This window comes from Urocitellus parryii, chromosome 15 (assembly GCF_045843805.1).
Source record: "Urocitellus parryii isolate mUroPar1 chromosome 15, mUroPar1.hap1, whole genome shotgun sequence".
Classification (NCBI taxonomy): domain Eukaryota; kingdom Metazoa; phylum Chordata; class Mammalia; order Rodentia; family Sciuridae; genus Urocitellus; species Urocitellus parryii.
Window position 1 is genome coordinate 42,045,091 of NC_135545.1, and position 27,274 is coordinate 42,072,364.

A 27,274-nucleotide genomic window follows, 5' to 3' on the forward strand; every position below is an offset into this window, starting at 1 on the left:
AGAGCTAGGACCATATAGTAGGATGACCTGAAACCTGTTCTTTTCCCTTCATGAGCCATTTGGGGAACTTTTTAGACACTAGCCCCATTCTGTGGAAGAAACTGGGCTTGGGGCAGAAAGCAAGGGAAGAGGACTCTGACTATCTAGGGAGGGCTCAAGAGTTCACAGCCTTGGAAATTGAAATTAGAGGGGAATTAGAAGGACCTTAAGTAGACAGAGGCCACACGTGTAATTTTAATTGCCGTTTTAATTGTCTGGCTTCCCTCTGAACTGGGAGTTCAGTGAGAATTTTAACCAGTAACTGGCACATATGTGTTGACTAAATGAATAAGAACTCTCCAGCTGTGTTTCCAAGTTTTATAGATGGGAAAACTAAGGCCCGGGATAGGAATGGGACTGGGTCAACCTCACGTAGCTGAGTCTAAGCAACAATCAGCTGTGTATTTCTCCTGGCCCAGGAAAATAAACCTAATGGGCCTGCCCTTCAGGCTTAAGGGTGGCTGCTCCCAGGCTATGCCAACTCTTGCCTAAGACCAACTGGGAGGGTGTGGGGAAAGACAGGAAGAGCAGAGGCCAGTGCAGGGGTCAGGTGAGCTTTTGGGCTCGATGCACAAGACCTGAAGCCCAGCATGTATGTGCCCATGTGTGTATAATGAAGGTACCTTCCAGTAGTGTCCTGTCCCTCCACTGTTACCTCCAAGCTCCAGGCAGTAGAACACAAAAGTATTGAATAAACACATGACCAGTAAAAGAGGCAAAAATTCTGGAAAGCAAACCCCAGCCCAGCTGGGTCTATACCATCAGGACCCCTGCCCTGTGAGCCTGTGTGAAAGCCAAGACCCCAGGCGCAGGCAATCACCCCAGAAGAAGGGATCCCAACCCCCACCAGGACCCAGTAAGAGGTAGACAGCAGGAATGCTGAAGGAGCACCAAGGGGCAAGGTGGGGGAAGGGACAGACTGGAATATTGGACACCCAAAGCATCTCATGCAAAAACAAGTTTCTACTCCCAAACCACCCCTTATTCCCATTAACACTCAACACCCCCCCCCTCCTGTCCCCAGGCCTCCCCTCTGCTCAACAATTTGCTAGAAATGCTGCCTGGTCCACAGGCACCAGGAAGACTATCAAGGGACAAAAACCTCTGATGCTGCTGCCTGTTCTTCCAGAATGCTCCTGGCCTCCCAATGCCCCCAAGAAACACCCAGGCTGTAGAAGCACAGAGTAATCAGCTTCATATTCTGGGGGCTGATCTGGAGGCCTCTGCATAGGACTTCTGCTGATAGCCCTCAATAAACATCAATCAGGCAGCAGGCGGCCCAGCTCTGCTTCATCCAGGCGATTGGTTGCCATGATGTGCTCCAGCTGCTGCCGATAGCGTTCCAAGTCCTGCATGAAGTGGGGCACTCGGGTATTATCCAGCACCCCATGGGGCCGTAGGTGATCCACATCCTCATAGGAGACCTGCAGGGAGGAAGCTGAGCTTCAGAGCTAGACAGAGCTCCTGGCTTTTAGACAGGTGGTCCCAGCTCTGCTGATGGCTCATGGCCATTTGCTCCCAGGGCTCCTTCTTCCCATCAGCCTACCACACCCACAGTCCCATGCCCATGCTATGTACCTCTAGGCTCAGACCTGGGTCTCTGTTCTTTCTCTCAACATTTTCTTTTATCTCTGCCCTATGACCCACTCCTGGTTCCAGCCTAGCCTATCTCCTATCTTCTGATATAGGTATCCAAATGCCTCCTGAACACCTTCCCCTGAATATCTCTAAGGCACCTCCTCATAGTCAACATCTGGGTACCAGCCCAACTCTTCAGTCACCCAGGTCAGGTTCCAGGGAGGATGCTTGGACTCTCACCCTCCCACTCAGGGCAGCCACTGAGATAAAGGAATATCCACTTTCCAAAGAGCTCTCCAGCTTGACTCTTCCTCTCTAAATACATGACCACTGCCTGGGAAGGCCATCACCATCAATCTGTAAGAGTGACAGGACAGCCTCGTCTTCTTGCCAGCATACTTTCTTCCCTAAGACTCTCTTTTCAGTTCCCCTGCCATATAACTCCAGAGGGAGCCTTCGAAAGCAAATAACTGCACCATATTTTCTGCTTAAAGCTCCTCCAGCTCCCCACTGCTTCAAATGAGATCCACTCTTCTCTGCCTGGCACAAAGGCCCAGCACCAGAGACTTGGTGGTCCCTGGCCATTTGTCCAGCCTCCTTCCCCAGGCCTTCCTAATTATTCCCTTAGCCTGGAATGCTCACCTCCTTTGAAATGCTGCACCTACACACCCCTATAAGCTGGGTCAAGTACCTACTTTTGATTGAATTGAAATGAAATGAAATGAAATGACTAGAAAGTCATTTCATCTCCTCTGCTCAACCCCATCCATGCTTCCCGCACCAGAGAGGTCGGACACTCAGATCTCAGGTCCAGCAAGAATCAGAGGTGCAAGGAATATTGCAGAAAGTGGGAGGGCAGACCGGGAACCCAGTCAGTCACCTTGCCCAGCGAGGTCAGCAGTGGGAAATCAATGGTTTGGCGATGCCGCAGAATACGCACGATGCCGTCCAGGTACACCTGGTCCTTGCTGAAGCAGCCTGTGAGTGCAGGAGCCAGTGAGTTCTTGAGGTGGAGCCCCAACCCTCACCTCCGCCCAGGTCAATACCCTGCGTCCTGCCCACCAGGCTTGGAAGTGTCGGTCTGGCCACGCTTGGCGCGCACGCAGTACTCCCAGCGAACGTCAGCGTCCTGCACGTAGCGCGCCAGGTCCTGGAAGAGCTGGCGGAAGGACATGCGCGCGGCGCGATGGATGGTGTAGTAGAGCAGAGCTGCGCGCCACAAGAATGGCTGCTTGCGAAACAGCACGCTGTGCAGGCTGGCCAGACCCTCCTCCGTGGGGTTGGCTGGCCGCAGCCCATACTGCAACCGGCCCTCGGCGCTGTGCCACGGTTGCTGTGCATTGTTCACACCCCTCAGATAGTGAGTGCCTGCGGAGAGGGCGAGGGGGAGGCTGCGCTGGGCGGGGTGTCTGGAGAATCCACCCTGCGGACCTCTAGTGGCGACTCTAGTATCTTCACGCCCCCAAACTCAGGCTGTCCCAGCCCCAGACAAACACATACTCACCAAACCCCAAGCTGCGGTGAAGACCCTCCAAAGAAGAACCTGCACCCAAAGGCTCATACAGATTCAGACTCATGCATGAATATTCCTCCACCCATTTCAGTATATTCTCTTATTCTCTCTCTCCTCGTCCCTATCCCAACTCTTATTGTCCCTCCACCCCCACCCCACCCCTGCTTCCTCCAGCTTTCCTAGAGAGAAGGAACACACACACACCACCCAGCCCCAATATCTTGCATGCCCTCATCAATCACTAGATAATCACATTGATTCCCCCAGCAAAACCATTTCTTGCCCAGGACAATAGGATTATTTATGAGGAAGGAAAGACAGAAAGGAATAGTGATTAGTGTCCTGTGCCCTCCTTCCCAGCCTGGTCTGCCTGCTCCTAAATTATACTCTGTGTGACCTCAAACAATTCTATTTCTAGGATCTGGCCTACCACCCACCCTAGAGGGCCTGCCAGTTGGCTGGGCTGGTGGGACCCTCAGGGTTCTCCCTCTGGCCTGTCAGAGCCTCAGCAGCCTTGTCCCACTGTCAAAGGAAATCAGAGAAAGAAAAAGACATCCCCCAAAGGAACAAGAGATTAGGGTAAATCCGGAGAGTGGGCAGGTGTGTTCTGGCCTACCTCTGTGAGCGAGAGGGAGGAGGCAGCTGTTCAGGAAGGGCAAGGGCCTGTCCTCCTCCAGAGGGAAGAGGGAGAAACAAAGGAGGGGGTTACTGGGGCCCCTCACTGCCCACTCCCCAGATTTCAGCCCTTTCTCATCTCCACCCCTCTACCCCCCTACCCATGACCCCCAGCCTGACCTATCTCATGGCGAAGCATGCCCTCCAACCAGTATTGGCGAGCTCCAGTCAGGTTGATGGCCAGTGTGGGTCGGCTGTTCTCCACCATCATCACAGCCTGAGACAGCAAGTCCTCACTCAGCTGCACCACAACCTGCAGATGGCAGTGTACTGAGCCATGGTTACTAGCCTTGGGGTCGATGTGTAGGTGGACCCATCAATGCCAAGGGCAGCCAAACTAGACACTGTTCAGGGCACTCACCCTTTACCACTTCTACTCAGAGCTACCTCCCACCTCCCTGAGGCAAGAACAGGGATTTGTCTCAGATCACCTGCTGGCCAGGTGTGAAGCTGGGCCTGGGACCACCTGCCAGACAGACTGATATGGGGCATATTAGGGGCTGTGTAGGCAGGAAAGCTCACCTCTCCAACGCAGCCCTCTTTCTGCATGTATTTGCGCACAATGGACCAAATCTGGCACTTAGTCAGCAGCTGGCCCCCGGTGGCAGCCTCAAAGTGTTCATAGGTGCCAAACTTCTCCAGAACAGCCTCAATGATTCCAACTGCCTGCACACAGGGCCACAGTAGCTTGTCAGGCTAGGTCCCTTGAGTTGTCAGGGACAGGGTAAGGTAGGCAGGGTGGACTGACCTGATGGATGAACTGTCCAGAGGCCTCACAGTACTTCTCCAGCACAGTGGTGGGCATGGGCTCCTGGTACTCGAACTGTGGGTTGTAGGTGTAATGGGACTGGAAGAACTTGTCCTTCTCACGGTCCATGTTGGTTGGCCGCAGTGCCACCAACATACAGGGGCTCTTGGTACCACCACTTGCATCCCTTCGAGTCTTAGCAATGTGAGGCAGAGAGGCTGCAGCCCGCAGGGTACCCCTACCTGCACCTCGTCCCTGTCCAGGAGGGGCTGGTCCCCGGGTGCCACGCCCTCGACAGCCAGCACTGTTTACAGTGTAGGTGCTCTCACTCCTTCGCATGTGGCCACGGCCCAAATGCAGTTTTGAGAAGGGCTGCTGCTCAGGCTGGGGCTGTAGCCCTGAGGGGACTGCCAGAGCCAGAGGCACAGCCAGGGACTGAGGCCAGGGGTACAGGGGTGGCCCATCTCGGTCTGGGCTCTTTAGCCTATGGTGCAGGGACTGAGGACTGGCAGGAAGGCTGGGGGGTGCCTGCTCATACACCTGAGCCCCCGAGTCCAGCACCATTCTGTCCTGAAGGTCACATCCAGCTGGGTCTCTCCAACTTCCCACACTGTTGACCTCTGGGGACACAGAAGGATGTGGAAACCAGCATGAATGGGTGTGGTCAGAGGAGCTGTAGGCCCTATAGGCTCCACACTGGCCTTGCTGGGCTGTTGGTGGGCCCAAGGTCTGCTGCCAAGGGTATGGGTAGTAGTTCTCCTACCCCCACTCCAGTGTCCATTCCCTCTAGCAAGCTCATGCAAGTAACATGGGCTGGAACAAAGCAAGAGAGACAGTTTTACATACCCATCTAGATGGTGCTTACTATAATTCCCTCAGCCTGTGAGCAGAGGGCAAGGACTGGGTCCCTACTCATGATTCTAATCTCTATGCTCAGCGCTCACCCAGAGTAGACAGAGAGCAGCCTCAGCTGCCTGGATGAACCATAGATAAGAGGGGTCTCAGGGGATGCCTTCTATTTACTGCATCTTCTTTGTACCACTCTCCTACATGGCTTCACCTACACATTCGTTCCTACCTGGCCTCTGTCAATTTGAATGCCTGAATGCCTCTTATGCCAGTATCTACTGTATTGCCCTCTCTTCTGGGCCAACTATTCATATCCAAATTAGAATCTGCTTTTGGGAAAGCAGAGGGAGACTTCAAATCCAAGTCAATCTCTGGCCTGTACCCTACCTGATGCATCTTCCCAGTGGTCATCCAAAGCCAATATCAGGGCACTCACCCCTGACTCTATGCCAGGGTTCAGTCCAATCCAGTTTATCCCAAAGACTGACTAGAGACTGCAGACCCTTGAGCACCCTTGCCTGTTCAGGGACTCAATTCCAGCCTTTCTTTTCTCTCCTACATCACCAATCTCTTCCTCTCCACTGAATTCTTTCCATCAGCATAGGTACATGTTGTTATTTATCCATCTTAAAAAACAAAGCAAAACCTGCATTTGAATCCACACTTCTCCATCTACAGCACCACTGCATTTCCCTCCAGCTGTTCCTTGTTGCAGCACAACACCCAGAGTTATCTCTACCCAGTCTCCAATTCCTTATTTCCTGTTATTTAAAGTTCACTTCACTTAGGCACATGTCCCCCACTCTCCATCAAAATTGACCTAATCAAGGTGATCGACAGTCTTCATATTGATCATCAGCACTTCACACAGTTAATCCCTTCATATTGGAAACTTGCTGTCCATTTCACTTTCCAAATACACTGGAACTTAGTTCTTTTTCCATCTCACTGGCAGTTATTTCTTAGTCTTCCTTGCTGATCATCCCTGTCTCCCCAAACTCTTAACACTATAATGGCCCAGGACTTGTCTATGGGAACTACTCCCTTCTCCATTTATGCTCATTCCCTAAGTAATCTCATCCACTCTCATTTTTTTTGTTTTATTTTGCTTTGGTGCTGGAGATCAAACTCAGGGCTAAGCATGCCCTGTACCACCAAACTATACCCCCAGCCCCCACTCTCAGCCCTCAATATGAGTCATCAGCTCAAATTTCTTGCATAAACTTTAGACAGGTATTGCCAGTTTTCATACAACATATTTGTTTAACAGGCATCTCAAACTGCATATGTCCTTTGTCTAGAAAGCCCCCTTAATATAATGACACTAATAGAAAGTGACTTCCCTAAAATCTCTGCACAAATATCAAGATCTTAGAAAAGGTACCCTAGCCAGGTGTAATCCCAGTCACACACAAGTTCAAGGCCAGCCTCAAAAATTTAATAAGATCCTGTCTCAAAAAATAAAAAAGGCTGGGGATGTATATCAATGGTAAAGTATTCCTGGGTTCAATCTCCAGTACTGGAAAAAAATCACCTCAATGCACCTCTATAAAATAATAAACTTCCTCCCCCATCTCCACCACAATCCACCCCCAGCCAGGAATTATTGTTTTCCATAGCACTATCATCACCTAAAGTGTACTGCTGTAAGCTTTATATTTTTATGATACATCTGACAGTTACCTATTTTCACCTTTCTAGCATTCACAGTGGTATCCCTAAAACCCAGTGCCTGACCCAGAGCTCAATGAATGAACTCAAGAGCCCTTCTTCTCAGAATTAGAATAACCAGCACTTTGCTTCCTCATTTAGACCTATCTACCCCCTCCTCACCCCCCCCCCAGTCCAGTGACCAGCTGCTTGAAGATTATTTCAGGTCTCAGGTTTCAATCCCCTAAACTGAATAGTTTCCTGGACTCCACACTGGTCTTCAGGCTGCTACCTGGACAATTCCCTTCCATCTTCCCTTCTTTCATTAGACCTACCTCCTCGCAATTACCAGAATACGCCTGTTTCTTTCACGTTTCAGGTCCTTCCGCCAAGAATGCCCCCGAAATGTCTCCCTGGAACAAACTCTTAACCATTTTCAGGGCTCCGTTTGGGCCTCACCTCCTCCGGGAAGCCTTCTGGGCGTCTACAGGGTCCCAATGCCTTGATGGTTTCTTTACCGCCCTAAGCAGTCACTGTTAGAGCTTGGGTCCCTGTCCTCCTACCATCCCTCGAACTCCCGGTGGGTAGGGACCCGTCTGATTCGCCCTCATGTCTCAAGCACCCAACACCAGAGGCAGAATGAATGGCTGGATTGGGGAGGAGCCCTTGACTACTGAAGGCGTGGTCTGGTTCCAGATGAGGGGTGTGGCCCGCGCCTAGAGGTTTACGTTGAAAAGCCAATGGGGACCGAGAGATCCAGGAGGGGCGTGACCTGCAGCCAATAAGCGGTAGGGGGATGGGCGAAGGGCGTGCCCAATGGAGGGCGGGGCCAGAAGACAATGGAGCGGGGATGGGGGGGTTCTCTGGTAAATCAAAAGGGTCGCACCGCGCGCCTAGTCTCGGCCTTGGGGTTTGGGTGGGGGGTTCGGTCCGCGTGCCGCGCCCCCACCTGTTTGTTCCTCTGCTTGCCGCCCGCGGTTCTTGCTCCGCAAAGCGGGTCGCCCGCCGCCCAGCCCGCGGGAGCTGACGCCGATGACGCAACGCTCTCCGGCGTGCGCACGCTCTCACGAAATCGGGAGGAACCTGTCAATCTGTGGCGACGCGCACCAAGAGGGTCTGAGAGGGCTGAGTCCAGCACCACGCCATGCCACTGGGCGGGGTGTAGTTGTCGACCCGTCCCCTTGAAGAGTTTCCAGGCCCCGGCTGGGGGCGGGACTCAGGGAGGGGGAAGTACTAGTCATTGCCTGGGGGTGAATACGTGGGCAATCTGTGTACCCGACCTGAGCCCGAGTACTCCGGAACGCAGTCCACAGAGAGGAAAATGTCTGGATAGGTGAGGCGCTGCCCATATTGCCAGGACTGCAGCCAGGATATCTTAGGCGTGTGCATGAACCCCCTAAACTTCACAGAAATTTTTATTTCATCCCTCTCCTTTCCCAGCACATAGAGACTCAGGCGTACGTGGCTCATATTTTATTCTGCATGCACGGGAGCTTCAAGAGCAGGGCCCCGAGGGAAGACACGAGGAGAAGGAGGGCGTAGGCGCTGGCACCAGGCTGAAGAGTGCACGGTGGCCTGTGAGGGGCGAAGGCGGCGAGCCGTCCTGCAAGGAGATGAGTGCAGCCTGACGCTGCTCTCGGGACACGTCCCCACGCAGGTCCAAAAGGGCAGAGACATGGTCCTCGCTGTATAGACACCAGAGGTGCATTGGCCCTGCACTTCCCTTCCCTGGCTCCTCCCCCTTCCCCGCCCCACACCGTCCCCTCACCTCACGTCGGGAAATTGTTGCCTCAGGCCTGCCACCTCAAGGCCAAGCAGCGTGGGGTCCCGCAGGTTCAGCAACTCCCTCAAGGCGAGCAGCACCGGCGCACAATGCGAGTTCTCCTCCAGACCCTGGGCACATTGGAGTGGGGTTTCAGATCGCCCTAGGCTCCCACCCAATCACTGAGGCTCTTGCCCGTCTGCCCTCCCAACGAGCTCTCACCAAACCGAGGAAAAGCTCCTTAAGCTGGGCGGCATCGTGCCGCAGACGCTCGGCAGCTTGGGTCCGTTCGTCTGCATCCCGGCACACTAGGCGGCCTTGCATCAGCGCTCGTAGGTACTGCAATACCACGGTGCGCTCTGCCTCTGCCAACAGCAGCTGCAGGGTAGGTGATCAGAGGGACTATATCGCCTCTCCCATTCGACTGCCCCCTCCCAGTCCTTTCCACTGGACGCACTTTAACCGCGGGGCTCCTCACGCGCCAGAAATCCCGGCAGAAGCGCGACGTCTGATTGCACACACAGTCCAGCAACTCAGAGCTCGACAGCCACCGGCGCGAGGGCACAGACTCAAACAGAGGCTGGGGAAAGAATGAAAGGAACTGGAGCTGGAGATCTGGCAATCCCTGCAGAGAATCTCAAAGGTACACCTTATCTCTCCCATCCTTATTCCGACGGGAAAGAAGCCTCACCTGGAGCTCCACTTGCAGTGCCTCCAATACCAGACGGCAGATCCTCCTCTGCAACTCATCCAGCGCGGCTTCTATGGGAGCCAAGATCCCTGAAGCCACTCCGTCAGGTTGCAGGCTGGACACTGAGGAGCTGGACCAAAAACACGACTTCAGGACCAAGGCCAAGGCCTGAACGGGCCTCGGTGGTTCAGCCACTCCTACGCCACCTTGTGGCGCAAGTGTGTGGCGGGAGGGGGTTCCCTGCCCCTCTGAAGGTCTCAGGTACTGACCAAGCTAGGAGGGGTATTCTCAGAAGCTAGAAGAAGCTCACAGCCCAGCTGTTCCTGCCTCTAATTCACGATGTGACCTTGAGAAAGTCCGTTTTTTTGGTTTCTGCTTCCTCGTTTATAAGGGAAGGGAGCTAATCCCAATCAGGAGGAGCACAGCTCAATCATTAATTTGTCTGTTCTCCCTACCCCCATCACAAAGAACACGACACTCAAGAGGAAGGTAATTTTTCTTATTTCTGTCCACAAATGTAACCTCAGACATTAATGGGCACAGAGTATAGCCTTGATGAATATTTGCTGAAGGGATGAATAATGGCCCTATGTGCCAGGCACTGTGGTAGATATTATACATCTAATATCTCATGTGATTCTGAGACCATTCCATTATTACCCACAGAATACTAATGAGAAAATCAATACTCAAGAGATATTAGGTTACTTGGTCATGTAGATAGTAAATAACAAGACTAGGATTGGAACCCCTGAGTTTTATGGGCTCAAAGTTCTGAATGGCCTAGTGTGGGTGGGTGAAGGTGGTTTTTCTTGGGGGCCTTCTAGTACCTCAATGCTGTTTGGTGGTTGAAGGCGGCCAGGAGGTAGGGCACATAGTGAGGGGCCATGGCTTCCCCTCTGAGGTGATCTCTGGAGAATCGGATTAGAGCATCACTGAAGCTGCAACAGAAAGATGTGGCTGGACTTTCTGCTACTGTGGTACACCCACAAACCCAGGCCTGGTACTCCTGCCCGACTTCCAAATCCTGTTTGAAGGATCCCTTTCCCATTGGTGTATACTATTCACTCAAATCCCCTTTAGGCTGTCCTGGGAGCAGAGTGGGGATTGGGAATGGGTCCATGCTTGGCAGACCTCCTCAAGAATGCGCCCAGTTCTGACAGTGCCATGCCATGCATCCGCTGCTGTAGCGACTCACTGACCAGGCTGGTCACACGAATGTTCTCAGCCAGGATCTATAGGCAAAAATAGGCAACCATCAGCAGAGCCCTGAGCTCTGCCCTCCTCTCTGGCCATTCTCACCCACCTGCAGTACGATGGCTGGCATTGGTGAGTGGTAGAAGCCAGATGGGTCTGTGTTGGGCTCTTGCTCCCGGCCCCACTCAGCTATTTCCCCATCCAGTGCCTTCTGCAGCCACTGGGCCACACTTGCCTAGGAGAAGAGCAAATGGCAGCAGGGTGGCAGGATGTAGCAGGGTAGTGACCCTGCCAAAGACAGGAAGGCTCTGAACTCTACAGATAAAGGCCACAGCTGATGGGCAGAGTGTCTCTTCCCTAACTACTTACCTGGACTTTGGCCACAAATGTTGCCTCCAGCTGTTCAATGTTCTCCAAGGTCAGGAGGGGCTCCAGCTGGGAAACATCAGCCTCAGGCCCCAACTCCAGGCTCCCCATCATTTCCTGCCTGGAGATGGGTGGCTCTGTGTCACACTGAGTTCTCCCCCACCTCTAATCCTCCCACTTCTTGCCAAGGACACTGACCCCAAGTACACGTGCAGTGCCCAATGCAACAAGGCGAAGGCATCAGCAGCTCCCAGCTCAGGCCCTGCAAGGAGTTGCTGCAGGCTGCGGCGCAGGCCATTGTGCAGGGTGTGGGCCCAGAGCTGCACCACTTTGTAGTGTGGTGGGCAACAGGGTGCTACTAGTGCCTCTGCTGTGGCCAACTCAGCAGGCAGGGCCACTTGCAGAGCCTCCAGCCACCTTGCTAGGGCTCCTGGTTCAGGAAGTGTGGTTGTTGAAAAGTGGACTTGCTCCAGGCCTCTCTGTAGTGCACGCAGACAGCGTTGCCGCCAGTCTCGGGGAGCCTGCCCCACAGGAGTTGTGCGCCCAGCCTCCACTTCTGCCACACGAATAGCAGCCACCAGCAGGGCTGGATCTTCCCGTGCCAGCTTCCTGGCAGCCATTGCAGCTGTCTCCACAGCCTGGCTCAGTGCCTCAGCCAGAAGGCCCAGGCCCTGGAAGACTGGCAACTCAAGGCCCCCCAAAGGTGCCCATGTCTCTTCTTGCAGCTGCTCCAATTCCCGCAGGCTCACATATGCCTCCAAGAGCCTCTGGGCATCAATCAGGGTCTGCGTGTGGGCCATTGCAGCCGGCACTGATGGGGGAAAGAAGACAGATTTGGGTCTCAGCCTTCCCCCCTGTGCAATGGATACTGCAAGGGATACTGAGGCCCTGAGACTGGAGTGTTATATAAAATGTTTAATAACCAGTACAGTATTGACCAATTTGAAAGGATCCAGGCAAAATCCTAGCAGCCTGGTGGGTCATACACAAACACTTGAGCTAAGAGAACAAGAAGAAAGCCATTCACCTCCAAATATATACACCTCATTAGAGAATTATTTCAATATGTTAGCAGTATATTAGTTCAGGCTAGCCACAGCCACTTGACTGGATTTCCATTCATGGGAAACCCAGGATGAGCTGATTTCACATGCTGCTTCATATGCCATTTGTGTGTTGTTGTTTTTTGGGGGGAGGGGTACCAGGGATTGAACTCAGGGGCACTCAACCACTGAGCCACATCCCCAGCCCTATTTTGTATTTTATTTAGAGACAGGGTCTCACTGAGTTACTTAGCACCTCGCCTTTGCTGAGGTTGTCTTTGAACTCGTGATCCTCCTGCCTCAGCCTTCCGCCGAGCCACCAGGATTACAGGTGTGCATGATCATGCCCAGCCATGCCATTTGTTTTTGTTTTTGAAATTTTATTTATTTTTGTGATGTTGGGGATTGAACCCAGGGTTGAGCACATGCTAGGCAAGTGCTTTACACAGAGCTACACTTCCAGCCCCTCATATGCCATTTGAAGCCTGGTTTATTTGCTGGCTGGTTTCTAGTGCATCTCTCCATGCAGTCTTCCCATCAGAGCCCAAGCCCTTGATCAATGGTGGGCATTTGTGGACTCATTATTGGAAGCTGAGGCCCAGAGTCCTTGCATACTCACCTGCCTGCAGCCGGGGCAGCAACTGAGACAGGGCCTGTAGTTGCTTGTGTTGGGAAACCTGCTCCCGAAGGGGCTTTAGGCTCTGTGAAGCCTGGGCCATACTCTTGAGCAACTCGTGGGCCTGGCTCAGGGCTTCACGGGTTCCCTGCACGGCCTCAAGGGCACGGGCCAGCTGCCACACACCAGTCTGCACACCTTCCAGATATGACTGCACCACTGACTGTGAAGAGAAGAGCCAGTGAGTCCTGGGCAGCCCTAAAGCCCACTCCTAGTTCTGCTGTTCCTTGTCCTATGCCTACCTTAATACGGGCTTCTAGGGAGCAAGTACGCTGCACCTCTCGACTGCGGTACTGGCCCAGCCTGGTCAGCTGTTCTGGCCGGTAGAAGATGCCTGAGGCCCACTTGAGTGCTGCACCCCTGGCCAGCTGCTCTGCCCTCTCCTGCTCTGGCCACTCAGGCCCTGAGCAAGAAAAGCCTGGGCAACCATGTCAGTCAGGGAGGGCCTGTGGCTGCCAAACATGCTGCCCTTCCTGTTCCCCAGCCCATTCCCAGGACAATCCACTCCTCTTTGTCCTGTAGAGATCCAGGCAGACCTGGCAGGGAGGACCAAACCCCACATTCCCATATTTCTTGCCATCAACCCTTCCGCAACCCACCCACCAGGGCTCATACCACAGGGAAGTGCAGGCTTCATTTTGTCCTTGGCCGCTGAGTCCATCACGGGTCTGGAGGAGTCGGAAATGAAGTGGGAGCAAGGATGAGGATCTGGGTTAGAGAAGACAGAGTGGATGCTCCTTGTCTCCTTTAGGCTGTTGTTGCCTCTGTTTAGGCTCCGCTGAAGAGAAGGGAGGTTCTTGCCCAGCCCCCTCAGGAAATGAGAGGGAGGCCAGTGTGATGGGGGAGGCACCTGGGAGGCCTTCACTTGTTGGGTTGGTGGGATGTGCCCCTGCTGATGCCAAGTGAGGCAGGGTGGAAACAGGCCTCACTTGGCATCTGAAAGACCCTGTTCCTTCTCTGAGATGGCCAGGACAGTTTGGTACAAAACTTACCAGACTTGACCAGATGTCCAGTTCTCCCTCCTCCACAAACAGCCTTGACCTTGAGAATGACCCTCTAGCCCTGGCAGAACTGGGCACGCCCTTCACTGTTCACTGGGCCTGGGTGACTCCAACCACTCTGGCACACAACAGCAGAATTCCTCTCCCCAAGGAAGCCTCTCTTCCACTTCCCAGGCCAGAAGCCCCTCCCTCCCCAAGGCAGAAAGGAAGGAAGCTGAGTCTCTGGCATTTTATTCCCAACAGGAAAGAGCATCTGTACTGAGGTGGGGAGTGCTGGGCAACACTTCCCGAGGGGCGGGGGTGGGGTGCTCTACTCCCTGTGATTATCAAGTCTTGACAAGCCCTGTTAGTGCTCAGAGCAAAGACGTGAAGTAGATTCAGCCTCAAGCGGGGATGAAGGGTAAAGTGTGCCCTGGGAGGAGGCTGTGTACCTCTCCACAGCAGAGGTCATAGACTGTAGTGAAGAGGGAGCACAGTGAGTGATAGCAGGACAGAGGTCTGATGGCTGTGTTAATTCTGTGAGTGATAGGAGCCATGGAAGGGACTACAGGATAGTAATAATTTAGTGGATATTTGGTGCAACAGCCAAATCCATCCTTCAGGGCAGAGGCCCTCATTCCCCAGCTGCCCATAGTGTAATCTGCTGAGGTTTCACAGCTACCAAGTGTAAGGCTCTGAATCAATACTAGGGTACAAAGGCTGGGTACCTGAACTGAAAATGTAACTCAGTGGTAGAGTGCTAGCTTAGCACAGATGAGGCCTTGGGTTTGATCTCTGGAACTGCAATAACAACAACAACAAAGACTGGAACACCTCAGAAGGCCTACCCTAATTTCAGAGCTATCTTACTTATAATTCCGCTTGTCTTACTCCCTTACCAAGGTGGATCCTCAATAGACTTGATGCCAGCAAATCCTTGTTTCAAAGTCTGTTTCCCAGAAAACTTGACCTAAAATAACAACAGTAATAAGTAATAACCATGTTAAAAATAACAAAAAGTCAGGTTCCATGGCGCTCTCCCATAATCCCAACTAATTCAGCTGAGGCAGGAGGATCGAAAGTTCCGTCTCAAAAATTAAAAAAATAAAAATAAAAAGGGCTGGGGTTATAGCTCAGTGGTAAAATGCCCCTGGGTTCAATCTCCATTATCACAAATAAACAAAACATACCAGCAAAAACATAATTCTTGCAACATGCCAGGAAGTGCTCTGAGGTCTTACTTGTATTCTTACATAGGTAAACAGCTTTGTATTGGCAGGGAAGTGGTTGTAAAAGAGTTCCACGACCTCTGAGCACTGTAGTGTGGACAGAAAAGAAGATGACCCTGGGACCATGGAAGGAGGACAGGGATAAAGAGAAGTGGTCAAGCTAGATGTAGTTAGCGCTTGCTGCTTGGCAGGAAGTAAGGGGCAGAAAGAGGGTGAGGCAGCCTTTTCCAACAGTTTTTGGGGAGCAGGCTAGACTTATCAGGCAGTGTAATCTCTCCTGAAAGGGCTGGGCAGATGGTTTGGGGCCAGGTTGGCAAGGAAGATTCCGACGGCTCCCTATTCTCTACTGTCGGGGCTGCTCGCTGACTTCCTCCACATCCCTCCCCCACTTGTCAGGGCTTGTTTTCGTCTTCTTCGGCACTTGAATATTTACAGATGTTCCCCGAAGTTTTACGCCCTTGTTTGCAGTCAGGAATTGCGCCAGTTCCCTGGGAGGACACGAGGCGGAAGCGGAAGTAGCGACGGTGGCTCCGGCGGCAAGGAACGGAAGCGGAAGTGGCGGCGGCGCCGGCCTGGCCTGGCCTGGCTGAGGGGAGGCGGCGGGCGGGCGCGATGGCGGAGGCCGGGCCACAGGCGCCGCCGCCCCCGGGCACTCCAAGCCGGCATGAGAAGAGCCTGGGACTTCTCACCACCAAGTTCGTGTCACTTCTGCAGGAGGCCAAGGACGGCGTGCTTGACCTCAAGCTGGTGCGGCACGGGCTTAGGGGCAACAGGGGAAGCAGGATGGTGGGCCAGGCCTGCGCCGGTAGCGGGAACCCTTGGACGTCCCCGCTGAGTCTTCTGAGAGCTGGCCGCCATCCGTGTGCTTTCTCGCAGGAGAGAGGCCGGGGGCTGTTTCATTCATTCAGCCGAGGCCATTGAGCGTCACCTGTGTGCCAGGCTCCAGGCTGCAGGTGCTAGCCCTCGTGCCCTCCCTGGCAGATGAGGGGTAAAGAGCATCAAAACATCAGTTCAGATCTCTGCCAGGTCTCCTCACCCCGGGGTCCCGAGCTCCTGTAGTGCCTAGAGGCACTACAGCGGGTTGGAACCCAGGCTACACCCTTCCCAGACCACCCAAACCAAATCTCAAGGTAGCTGGGGTACATCTGAGAGTGAGGCTGAGCACTCTACTCTCTTCTGCCCGCCAGGCAGCTGACACCTTAGCTGTGCGCCAGAAGCGGCGGATTTATGACATTACCAACGTGTTGGAAGGTATTGGGCTGATCGAGAAAAAATCCAAGAACAGCATCCAGTGGAAGTGAGTGGGGATATCTGGGAAAGCAGTGTGCTCACCTACCCAAAAGTGTCAGGGTCATGGGGTGGAGGGTGCCAGAGAGAGCAGGGACCATGGGACTTGGAGTTCCTGGCAGTCCCTCTCAGTCTCATTCCCCCACTCAGGGGTGTGGGGCCTGGCTGCAACACTCGAGAGATTGCGGACAAGCTAATTGAGCTCAAGGCAGAAATTGAGGAGCTGCAGCAGCGGGAGCAAGAACTTGACCAGCACAAGGTGTGGGTGCAACAAAGCATCCGGAATGTCACAGAGGACGTGCAGAACAGCTGATATCCTCCTGGCGGTCCCTGCTTTGGGGGAGGGGGCAAAGGGCCCCTTGTTCAGCTGGGTTTGTTCCTTGGTGTCCTGGGCCCTGTCCCTCCTGGGAGGATGGAGCCTCATAGCCAGGTCCTAGCTTCAGGCTCCTTTCTAAGAGCCCCTCCCCTTCCATTCCTAGCCTATGATATCCCCACATGGACCCAGGTCCCAGAACTTCCCCTGAGGGTGTGTGTGTGTCACACCTTTGCTAAAGTGTTGGGTCTCCTTTGTGGTCTGACATCTGACATCACAGGCAGGGCATCAGCTGTTCTCCTTAACCCTCACACCTTGGCCTACGTGACTCATGAGGACATCTGCAGATGCTTTGCTGGTGAGCAGAGCCTGGGTAGGGGGAGATGGGGTAGGGCTAGGCTGAGCCACAGCTCTGAGTATCAGACTCAGTCCCCAAGGAGAGTTCCATTTCTTAAGATAGTCCCTGGGGTCTGCCCAAGGAGGAAGCAGGCAGGGTAAGTCCTCCATTTGAGGGTATCTGGGACTCCATTAGGCCTGCTATATGGAGCGAACGCAAGAATTCTGGGGTGGGTCCCTGGGTTTGCCCCCATCAACACTGACTTCTGGGTTTGTCTTGACAGTAGCACAAGGAAGAGAGTGTATATGTGTTTGTGGGTGACATATGCAGGGGACAGTGGTCCCCACTTCCACCCTGTGGTTAATTCAATTGCATTGTGGATACAGGAGCTATTACCCTGTATCCATTTTGTATTCCTCAGATTGGTTCTGGGAAAGGAACATTTGCCTTGGCCAAAACACCATTCCTAGGGAACAGGATTGTTACTTGAAAAGTGAGATGCCCATGGCCAATGATCTTTCACTCCACAAATGTGTTTGAACCCATATTTCCTGGTTACTGACCTGGACTATTAGAGAGAGAAGCACTTTAGCTCTGCCCAGTCACTGTGGGTATGGTGGAGGTCTGTTCTTTAGTTCCTTAGAGACTGATCTCCTACCTTGCTCCAAGGGGCAGGCACCTCCATTCTCAGCTGACCCATTCTCGTTCTAGGAGACACCCTCCTGGCCATACGTGCCCCATCAGGCACCAGCCTAGAGGTGCCCATCCCAGAGGTGGGTACTCAGCCCAGTCAGGCGGTGTCAACTGAGGGCGGGTGCTGGCTGTGGAGTCTGATAAGTCAAGGGTGGGGTAGGTAAGGGGAGGCCTGGGGTTTGGGGTTATCTAGGAGGATGGGCAGCCTGGTTGTGAGGACACTTGCCCTGACCCAGGGTCAAGCAGGAGCTGTGCCTGCTTGTAATTCTACCTGTCCCTACCGTCCACCTCTAGGGTCTCAATGGGCAGAAGAAGTACCAGATTCACCTGAAGAGTATGAGTGGCCCCATCGAAGTGCTGCTTGTGAATAAAGAGGCATTGAGTTCGCCACCTGTGGCTGTGCCTGTGCCACCACCTGAGGATCTGCTTCAGAGCCCACCTGCTATTCCTACCCCTCCACCTCTGCCCAAGCCTACCTTAGCTCATCCCCAGGAAACTTCACGTCCAAGTAGTCCCCAGCTTACCACTCCCATCCATGTTCCTGGCAACACAGAAGTCCCAGGGGTAACGGGTCCAGCAGCTGAAATCACAGGTGAGGCCTAATGGGCAGCTGGTGAGGGGGTTTTCTTCTGGGGCCTGAGAAGCAATACCTCTGTTGCGGGGTGCGATACTCAAGAATTGGATTAGACTGTCAGGGTTGGTCTTTCCCTGGTCCCCACCTAATCCCCCTTGCCATGTCAGTGAATAAGCTTTTTTAAACAGGGAAGATCTGACAGTGTCTGACCTACTCTGGCAACCCTTCTTGGACCCATGTTGTCCAGGAGTCTTCCTCCTTATAGGACTTGTGCCTGTGTCTCCTTCAATGACTTGTTTCCAGGTTAACTCTTCTGGAGTGACTGGCAGTGCCTAATTCTTGGAAACCAGTCTGGAAGCCAGAACTGTGGTCTTTCTGGCCATGGGTTCTACCCAGCCAATTTCTTTTTTTTTTTTTTAATTAATATTTATTTATTTTAGTTCTCGGCAGACACAACATCTTTGTTTGTATGTGGTGCTGAGGATTGAACCCGGGCCGCACGCGTGCCAGGCGAGCGCGCTACCGCTTGAGCCACATCCCCAGCCCTACCCAGCCAATTTCAATGACCCACTTTCTGCCCCCTGTGTGACTGGGTTTGGGAAATGTTGTTTCAGTGAGTGGTGGCTCTGGAACTGACAGCAAGGACAATGGTGAGCTCGGCTCACTCCCTCTAGGCCCAACAGCACTGGACACCCGGCCACTGCAGTCTTCTGCCCTGCTGGACAGCAGTAGTAGTAGCAGCAGCAGCACTAGCAGTTCATCCGGACCCAACCCTTCTACCTCCTTTGACCCCATCAAGGTGGAACCGACAGGTGGTGAGTATTTGTCCCTTTTATACCCACCCCACCTCAGGGGCAGCAGGGAGAGTCTAGCCTTAGCCCAGTACAGGTTGGGTGCAGAATTGGGGCTGGAACCCAGCCCTGCTTTGAACCCCTGTCTGATATCACCACTCTGCCAAAAGCAGAGTATCTGGCCTCTGAGTCAGTGCCAGTGCCTTTTTGCCTCCCTCTTGGGCTAACATGGAACTCCCTGGCCTTCTCTTAAGCCCTGCCTGTCACCTCTAAAAGCACCACTGAGTCTCTTACTCCACTGATTGACACTTGCTCCTCCATGTCACCATCCTTTCTTCCTTGTCTCTTCTCTATGTGGACCCCTGGAAAAAGTAATCCCTAGTCTCCTCCTTATCTCGATCTGATCATCATCAGTTGACAGCCAGCAGGGTCCCTGCCCCAGCTGGTAGTAGTGCTGCTCTTAATGTGGTACTGAACCCAGCAGGTTTCTGTAAGGCTGGACTCTGGTGTTCTCTCCTGATGTTATCCCTCTTTGGCTTTAATTATGCCAGTCCTTGCATCTTTCTGTGTATCCCAGTTGCTCTGTTCTGTTTCACACTGTGGAAGACTCCGGCTGAAGGTATAAGAATTCTCTAGCCTCCTCTTAGTGTACAACTTTTGCCTGACCTCCACACTTCTGTGGCACTGACTGTCCTCTTCGTCTCCAGTGAACCCGCTTCATTTCCACATGTCCTCAATTTAACTCATTTTCCTCCTGAAATTTGCTTTTCCATCTCCATGGGCACTCTACCACTGGCCCTAGTCACTCAGGCTGACTTGACACCTGGGTGTTACTCCAGTTCTTTCTCTGCTGCCCACCCCACATTGCCTAGTGAGGTCTATCTTGAGACATCCTTTTTGCATTCTCAGCACTCAGGGTAACTACTAGCCACCTTAATTCCAAACTTGTTAGCATCCTTCTCTTAATCCTTACTGACAGAATGATCTTTCTGAAATATAAACCTGACTTTGGCATTTCTCTTTTTATAAAAGTACCTTCATTCAATGGTTCCCTAAGGCCTTATGGAAAAAAAAAAAAATCCAAATTCCTAAACCTGGTTTATGGCATCCTTTTTGGTTCTCTCCAGTTTTATTTTCTTCCCATGTGTATCCTTCCCATATGTAGTAGGGGTCATCACCCTGTAGTATTGTCCCTTGTCAAAGTGTCTACCTCCTCCAGGTGACCCCACCTAGGGTGTAGCCTCTGAGGCCAGCATAGAGCAGGTGCTCAAAAGGATGGGAGTGAATGGGGTATGGCATCCTCCACCAGATAGGGTGTGCACACTGAACCCAAAAAGGGACAAAAGTCCGTTACCCTCTTCAGAGCCTCTGAATTAGAAAGGCTATACCAGTCATTTGCAATGGGTCTGGTACCCTGGGTTCAGTACTGAGAAATTCAGGTGTAGCAGAAGAGACCAGAAAATAATACCAGCTTGGCCTGGGTTGGAGCCTACATATACTTAGCTATGTGGAGCCCTGGGTAGTGAAGTAGGATCTGAGGAACATGGGGCCTCTATTGTGACCAGGCTGGACCTCTACCTTGAACATGGCTTTTTTATTTTTATTTTTTAGTACCAGGGATTGAACCTGGGGCACTTTATCACTGAGCCAAATTCCCAGCCCCCCTTTTTTTTTTTAATTTTTTTTTTTTGGTTATATGTTTTATTTATAGAGCTAGGGTCTCACTGATTGCTTAGAGCCTCGATAAGTTGCTGAGGATGGCTTTGAACTTGCCATCCTCCTGCCTCAGCCTCCTGCCTCAGCCTCCTGAGCCGCTAGAATTATAGGTGTGCACCACTGTGCCCAGCTCAACCATGACTTTCTTGTCTTTCAGTTTTGGAACTCCCCAAAGAGCTGTCAGAAATCTTCGACCCGACACGAGGTAGGCTGCATTCCTTCTGGTGTTGGGGATGAGGAATGTGATTCATTGCATGTCACAGCTGTTGTGTGTCCCTTTTGAGGACCTTTTGGTTGTGGTTGGTACTCAGGACAAAGGGTGAAATCTCCTGATTGGGGTTTAGGGGAATCTATTTCATGTATTTTGAGTGAAGTGGTATAGCTAGAATGTCACTGTGTTCTATTTTCAGAGTGTATGAGCTCAGAGCTGCTGGAGGAGCTGATGTCCTCAGAAGGTGGGTGGTATGGAGAGGTGGGGCCTCAGAAAGTGGATGGCTGTGGGCAGGAGCTTGGGTGGCTATTGGATGGGGCTTTGGCACAGGGCCTTAGCCTAGTGCTCTCTGCAGTGTTTGCCCCCCTACTTCGTCTCTCTCCACCCCCTGGAGACCACGATTACATCTACAACCTGGACGAGAGTGAAGGTGTCTGTGATCTCTTTGACGTGCCTGTTCTCAACCTCTGACAGGGATATACGCCGAATGGCTGGAACCCAGACTGTCTGAGTTGGGGGCTGCCTGGGGACTTTCCCCCACCCTGCCCTTAAAAGGCTTGAGAGCCACAGACTCCTGGCTTCCCCAGCCTTCCCACACTGCAGTTCTGGCCACACCTCCCACTCGTGCACTGGCGCTTGTACTGTGCTAGTAGAGCAAGGGAAAGGGGCTCAGCCCTCTCCATCACGGAGCCAAAGTGTTTGCCTCTTCTTTTCTGGAGCCTCCCCCATCCCAGGCTCAGCTGCTACCCAGTGGCACTGACCTATCGTTGTCCCCATAGGGCACCTTGTCCAGCACACTGCCCTGCTCCTGCCAGCCCCTCTCCCCAAAAAGAGGGAAAGGCAGGATGGAGCTGGTTACTTGCCAGCCACTACTCTAGCTTCCTTAATCACCTACTTACCCCAAGCTTCTCCTGGACCTCTCATGTGCCCCCCCACTTCTGCTGGGCCCTGAGCCCTGGGAACCTGCAGGTGGCAGTGGTGGGTGGGGGGGTGCTAACAAGAAGGAACTGAGGTCTTTAGCTAGAAATCCCTGCAGGTCAGTCCCTGAGGCCTGATACCCTGTAGCTCCCCTTCATTTCCATTTATTCATTTACCCTCATTTAGAGCCATTTGCAGAGATTTAGAAAGATTTACAGTAACGAATGGATTCCTATATAAAGATTATTTTTATACTTTTTGCAGCAAAAGGAAATTGTAATATTTGTACAGTGTCCAAATGAATAAAGACAATGCCTAAGGCTATCTCTGATCTGATTTTTTTTGGCCCCTCTCTGGGACTACGTTGGATTGGTGGCAGGATTGGGTTGGGTCACTTTGCTGGAATGGGAAGTGGAGCAGCAGCAGGCAGCCTGCCCTCCCCGCCCCCACCTGCCACACCTTGGCGCGGGGCGGGGCTGTCTTGCTGGGGCAAGCGGGCTGGGCGGGCGCTTCCCTACCCTCCTGCCCCCGGACTCCAACCCGGAACTAGCCTTGGCTCCCTTGGGAAGGCCGCGGCTTCTGGCCAGGAGTGGAGGGCTGGTCGGTGAGTACGTGCCACCGGAGCCAGGTCGCGGACAGAGGGACGCCCTACTCTCAGGGACTCTGGGGCAGGTGCGCCCTCAGCAGGAGGTGGCACATTTCGTGGAAAGTGCAGGCACCCACGGTTGGGTTGGACCATGGCGCCCCCACGGAATGTGGTGAAGATTGCTGTCCAGATGCGTGACGCCATCCCACAGCTCATCCAACTGGACCAGGTCATCCGGCCTGTCCGGCCTCCTGCCCACTGCCCACCTCTGGGGTCACCCATTTCCCTCGGGTCAGCTCAGCCCTCCTTATTCAGCCCCCCATCCCCCAACTCCTCCCCACTTCCTCCACGTGAATGACAGCTCCACTTGCAGGCAAAACCCCTGGCCGCTGTGTTGAAGGAGGTGTGCGACGCGTGAGTCCGGTGGGCCGGCAAGGGGTGGGGGAGGGGCAAGCGGGAGGAAGCCTCCTACCTGACTCCCTGAGCTCTGTGACCCGCAGGTGGAGCCTGACTCACTCGGAGCAGTACGCCCTGCAGTTTGCTGATGGGCACAGGAGATACATCACTGAGAATGTTAGTCCCCCTGTTCCCCAACCCCCATGCTCCACCCTATGACCTCTCTAACCCACCTGGCCCTGATTCTGCAGACTCATCCTCCCCCTCTCCTAAAGTGAATTTCACTGATCCCCTAATCCTGACAACCCAGTTGATCACCCTCAGAACTCTCCTTGACTGTGCTTCCCCTTTCTGCTGTTTTCTGCAGAACCGCGGAGAGATCAAGAATGGCAGCATCCTGTGCCTCAGCACTGCCCCAGTAATGCCCCTCTTGGCCCCATCTTCTCTTACCTGCCTCTCTACTGCACTCCTTTAAAGTGCCTGGTGGCCTCTGCCCTAGGTCTGGCCCCAGCTCAGCAGTGCCCCACCTAGTGGAAATCTGGGTTCCTACTCTTCCAGTCCTTAATTTTCCAAACTCCACCTCTGCTCTCTTCCCACTCCTGCCAGGACCTTGAGGCTGAAAAGCTGTTGGGTGGGCTGCAGAGTCCAAGTCGAGAAGTGCGCCAGGAAGCCCTGAGGCACCTGGTTCTGCTGGCCACAGACATGACCTTTGCCCAGGAGGTCATCAGCCGTGATGGGCTTCAGAGACTAGGCACCATCATTGAGGATGGGGACGAGTGAGCACAGGGCTGTGGAGGGATGGAGACATGGTAGGGCTTGGGGGGCCTGGTGGGCCTGGTCTGGTCCTGCTCAGCCCCAAATGTGCCCCCTACCCCAGCCTAGGAGAGGTGCTAGCCCTCGGGCTGAAGGCCTTCCTGGAGCTTATGGAGCACGGTGTGGTGTCCTGGGAGACGCTCAGCATCCCTTTTGTCAGGAAGGTGGGTGGGCTTTTCTAGGGGATGTGGGTAGGGCAGTTGGGCAGTGCCAGGGTCTGTCCCTTGTGGTGGTCAGGTGGCGACAATACCCTACCCCTCTTACAGGTGGTATGCTATGTGAACATGAACCTGATGGATGCTTCTGTGCAGCCCCTGGCCCTTCGGCTGCTGGAGAGTGTGACCTTGAGCAGCCCTGCCCTGGGCCAGCTGGTCAAGAGTGAGGTGCCACTGGATAGGCTACTGGTGCACCTGCAGGTGTAAGCTCTGGGGTGAGGTATAGATGGGGGAGCAGGATGAGATCCTGGGTGTTAAGCTGAGCCCACCCCTCCTCCTGCTATAGGATGAACCAGCAGCTGCAAACCAAGGCAATGGCCCTGCTTACAGCCTTGCTGCAGGGAGCCAACCCTACAGAAAGGAAGGTATCTATCTATATAGTAGCTGCTTGGAAGGATCAGCTGGTGGGCATTGTGCTCCACCCCAGTATTAAATCATTTAATTCCCCTTCCCATCCGCCTCAGCACATGCTTGACTACCTATGGCAGAGAAACCTTCGCCAGTTCATCTACAAGGTAGGAAACTAGGGAAACCCCTCCCCACGCCTCTTCTCCCAGTAAGCCCACCTCAAACCCTTTGTCTTTCCTCCAGAACATCATCCATAGTGCAACACCACTGGGTGATGAGATGGCCCATCACTTGTATGTGCTGCAGGCCCTTACACTGGGGCTGCTGGAGCCACGCATGCGGACACCACTTGACCCCTATAGCCAGGTTTGTCTTGGAGATGGGTGGGACACAGCTTGAAGCTTGGGGATAGCTTGAAGCTTGACCTTAAATCTATGATATTGTTCCCCCCAATAATGACCCCAGGAGCAGCGGGAACAGCTGCAGGCCCTGCGCCAGGCTGCCTTTGAACTGGAAGGGGAGTCCTTGAGCACGGGGCTGAGTGCTGACCGTCGACGTTCACTCTGTGCCCGAGAATTTCGCAAATTGGGCTTCTCTGTGAGTGACCCCTACCCCAAGTCCCCACCTTGGCCTCCATTCAGGTTATGACTATACCAGAGGCTATGGCCCTTTCTGAGTGCATGTGCTCCCACCCGTAGAACAGCAACCCTGCGCAGGACCTGGAACGTGTGCCCCCAGGCTTGCTGGCCCTGGACAACATGCTGTACTTCTCCAGACATGCACCCAGTGCATACAGCCGGGTCAGTTACCGGGTAGGGGAGTGGGGATGGCAATAGCCTCACCTTGGCAGGATCCCTGTGGGCTTAGCCAAGACTGTCCCCATTCTCTGCTCCCACTACCCCAGTTCGTGTTGGAAAACAGCAGCCGGGAGGACAAACATGAGTGTCCCTTTGCCCGGAGCAGCATCCAGCTGACTGTGCTACTGTGTGAGCTGCTCCGTGTTGGGGAACCTTGTGAGTGGAGCTGGGCAGTGTATCTGGGGACAGGGGACGGAAGGGCAGAGAGGGCCAGGGGCTGCACACACCTTCTCCCTGAGCCCCTCCTGCCCCCCCGCTCCAGGCTCCGAGACAGCCCAGGACTTCTCGCCCATGTTCTTCGGACAGGACCAGAGTTTTCATGAGTTTTTCTGTGTGGCCATCCAACTGCTAAATAAGACCTGGAAAGAGATGAGGGCAACACAGGAAGATTTTGACAAGGTCAGTGGGGTGGGGTGGGAGGACTGGGAGGTCAACGAAGGAGGTTGCTCTGAGGAGGGCCCCAGAGCTCAGGTCCCAAGCTGAGCTTAGGGTGGCCCCAGGTTATGCAGGTGGTACGGGAACAGCTGGCTCGTACACTGGCCCTGAAGCCTACGTCCCTGGAGCTCTTCCGTACCAAGGTGAACGCGCTCACCTACGGGGAGGTGCTGCGGCTGAGGCAGACAGAACGACTGCACCAGGAGGGCGCACTGGCCCCTCCCATACTGTGAGTTGGTAGGAATGGCTTTCCAGTGCCAGCTCCCACCTACTAAGGTGCCCCAGGTCAATCCTGATTTGTGACTCCCCACTTCCCACCCAGAGAGCTGAGGGAGAAGCTGAAGCCAGAGCTCATGAGCTTGATCCGCCAGCAGCGTTTGCTCCGCCTCTGCGAGGGGACTCTCTTCCGCAAGATCAGCAGCAGGAGGCGCCAGGGTCTCTGAGTGTGCTGAGGAGAGGCAGAGGGTAGCTGGGTTGGACCCAGGGCCCCCTCTTCATCATTCCTTCCTTCCCTCTTCCTTGTTCTCTGCACAGACAAGCTGTGGTTCTGCTGCTTGTCCCCAAACCACAAGGTGCTGCAGTATGGGGATGTAGAGGAAGGTACCAACCCACCCACCCCAGAGAGCCTGCCCGAGCAGAGTAAGCAGCCAGGGGTCTAATACCTGCTCTCTCCAGATGCCCCATGCCCTAGGGCTGTCTGGGGCCCCAGTGATCAGCCCAGTATTTCTTCTTGCAGTCCCTGTTGTTGACATCAGGGCACTCCTGACAGGCAAGGACTGCCCCCATGTCCGGGAGAAGGGCTCCGGGAAGCAGAACAAGGTATATATAGTGGGACCAGCGGCTTCCTCTTGCCTGCCTGCGCTAGTCCATGCTCAATGTCCCTGCTTTCTGCTTCCCTAGGATCTTTATGAGTTGGCTTTCTCCATCAGCTATGACCGCGGGGAGGAGGAGGCATACCTCAACTTCATTGCCCCCTCCAAACGTGATGTGAGTATCTGGGTGAGGCTGAGTGGAGCAGACGGGTAGGGGAGCAGATTGAACAGTCTCTCATGAAGCTGGCCCCATCGTCCCCAGTACTATCTGTGGACAGATGGGCTGAATGCCCTGCTAGGCAGCCCTATGGGCAGTGAGCAGACCCGGCTGGACCTGGAGCAGCTGTTGACAATGGAGACCAAGCTGCGATTGTTGGAGCTAGAGAATGTGCCCATCCCCGAGCAGCCACCACCTGTGCCTCCACCCCCCACCAACTTCAATTTCTGCTATGACTGCAGCATTATTGAATCTTGACAAGCTGGCCAGGGGCCACAGCTGCCACCCCTGTGCCAGCCACAAGGGGTGGAGGGTAGAGAAACATGGGCAAAAATAAAGTCAGCTTGGCTCTTAGGTGTGTGTCAAGCTAGCTCTGAACCTTGTAGGCCAAGCCACGAGAGTCATCCTCTGACTTCAAATTTAGTGAATGAGATACGACAACAAGGTAGGACTGCAAACTTGAGCAGCTACATTTAGGGGGCTTGCGCTCTAAGTTGGGTTGGGATAGGTTGGGGCTGTTGCCCTTCTTCCAGATGAGTTCTTATCTTTCCTCAGTGTGGGCCTGCAAAGAGAGTAGCTTGTTGTCTAGGATCACCAACCAGCTGAGAGAAGTAGCAGGCCAGGAGACAATGCCCTAAATGGATGTTTCCTGGGAAGCATTAATAGGACCCTAGTCTAGAAGCTCTGCTTCCAGAAAGCTCCTGACAATCTTACCTCAGTCTTCATCCCTGCTTGGCTCTGGCCCATGTTCTTTGTGGC

At 53.7% G+C, this 27,274-nt stretch overlaps 4 protein-coding genes across 5 annotated transcripts; 2 read left to right on the top strand and 2 right to left on the bottom strand.

Moving 5' to 3' along the window:
• Nucleotides 1–1,083: 1,083 nt before the first annotated feature.
• Matcap1 (microtubule associated tyrosine carboxypeptidase 1) lies at nt 1,084–5,153 on the bottom strand. The gene is made up of 6 exons (XM_026413299.2): nt 4,554–5,153; nt 4,328–4,471; nt 3,926–4,058; nt 2,680–2,985; nt 2,498–2,595; nt 1,084–1,463 (listed from the first exon to the last, which is right to left on the bottom strand). The coding sequence occupies exons 1-6, from the start codon at nt 5,115–5,117 to the stop codon at nt 1,299–1,301; spliced, it is 1,410 nt and encodes a 469-aa protein (XP_026269084.1). The 5' UTR covers nt 5,118–5,153; the 3' UTR covers nt 1,084–1,298.
• Nucleotides 5,154–8,521: 3,368 nt separating this feature from the next.
• Nucleotides 8,522–13,958, bottom strand: Exoc3l1 (exocyst complex component 3 like 1). Of its 2 annotated transcripts, none has more exons than XM_026413255.2 (14): nt 13,780–13,958; nt 13,403–13,495; nt 13,030–13,205; nt 12,731–12,950; nt 11,267–11,879; nt 11,072–11,189; nt 10,812–10,937; nt 10,640–10,740; nt 10,336–10,446; nt 9,506–9,635; nt 9,272–9,394; nt 9,037–9,153; nt 8,821–8,945; nt 8,522–8,737 (listed from the first exon to the last, which is right to left on the bottom strand). In XM_026413255.2, exons 2-14 carry the CDS (start codon nt 13,446–13,448, stop codon nt 8,548–8,550), a joined length of 2,196 nt encoding a protein of 731 aa, XP_026269040.2. In that variant the 5' UTR covers nt 13,449–13,495; nt 13,780–13,958; the 3' UTR covers nt 8,522–8,547. The 2 variants fall into 2 exon arrangements, with proteins under 2 accessions (XP_026269040.2, XP_026269037.2); XM_026413252.2 differs by having other exon boundaries at nt 9,037–9,192.
• Nucleotides 13,959–15,564: 1,606 nt separating this feature from the next.
• E2f4 (E2F transcription factor 4) lies at nt 15,565–22,152 on the top strand. Its single transcript, XM_026413242.2, has 10 exons — nt 15,565–15,743; nt 16,184–16,293; nt 16,434–16,595; nt 16,911–16,954; nt 17,645–17,706; nt 17,921–18,218; nt 18,815–19,015; nt 20,865–20,912; nt 21,118–21,162; nt 21,274–22,152. Exons 1-10 carry the CDS (start codon nt 15,609–15,611, stop codon nt 21,387–21,389), a joined length of 1,221 nt encoding a protein of 406 aa, XP_026269027.1. The 5' UTR covers nt 15,565–15,608; the 3' UTR covers nt 21,390–22,152.
• A 74-nt stretch (nt 22,153–22,226) lies between these two features.
• On the top strand, nt 22,227–26,806 carry Elmo3 (engulfment and cell motility 3). The gene is made up of 20 exons (XM_026413269.2): nt 22,227–22,651; nt 22,796–22,836; nt 22,923–22,995; nt 23,186–23,236; nt 23,425–23,594; nt 23,696–23,795; nt 23,898–24,049; nt 24,133–24,211; nt 24,311–24,361; nt 24,438–24,560; nt 24,660–24,791; nt 24,893–24,994; nt 25,099–25,207; nt 25,314–25,450; nt 25,552–25,715; nt 25,809–25,921; nt 26,021–26,125; nt 26,223–26,305; nt 26,387–26,473; nt 26,561–26,806. Exons 1-20 carry the CDS (start codon nt 22,574–22,576, stop codon nt 26,771–26,773), a joined length of 2,163 nt encoding a protein of 720 aa, XP_026269054.2. The 5' UTR covers nt 22,227–22,573; the 3' UTR covers nt 26,774–26,806.
• The last annotated feature ends 468 nt before the right edge of the window (nt 26,807–27,274 follow it).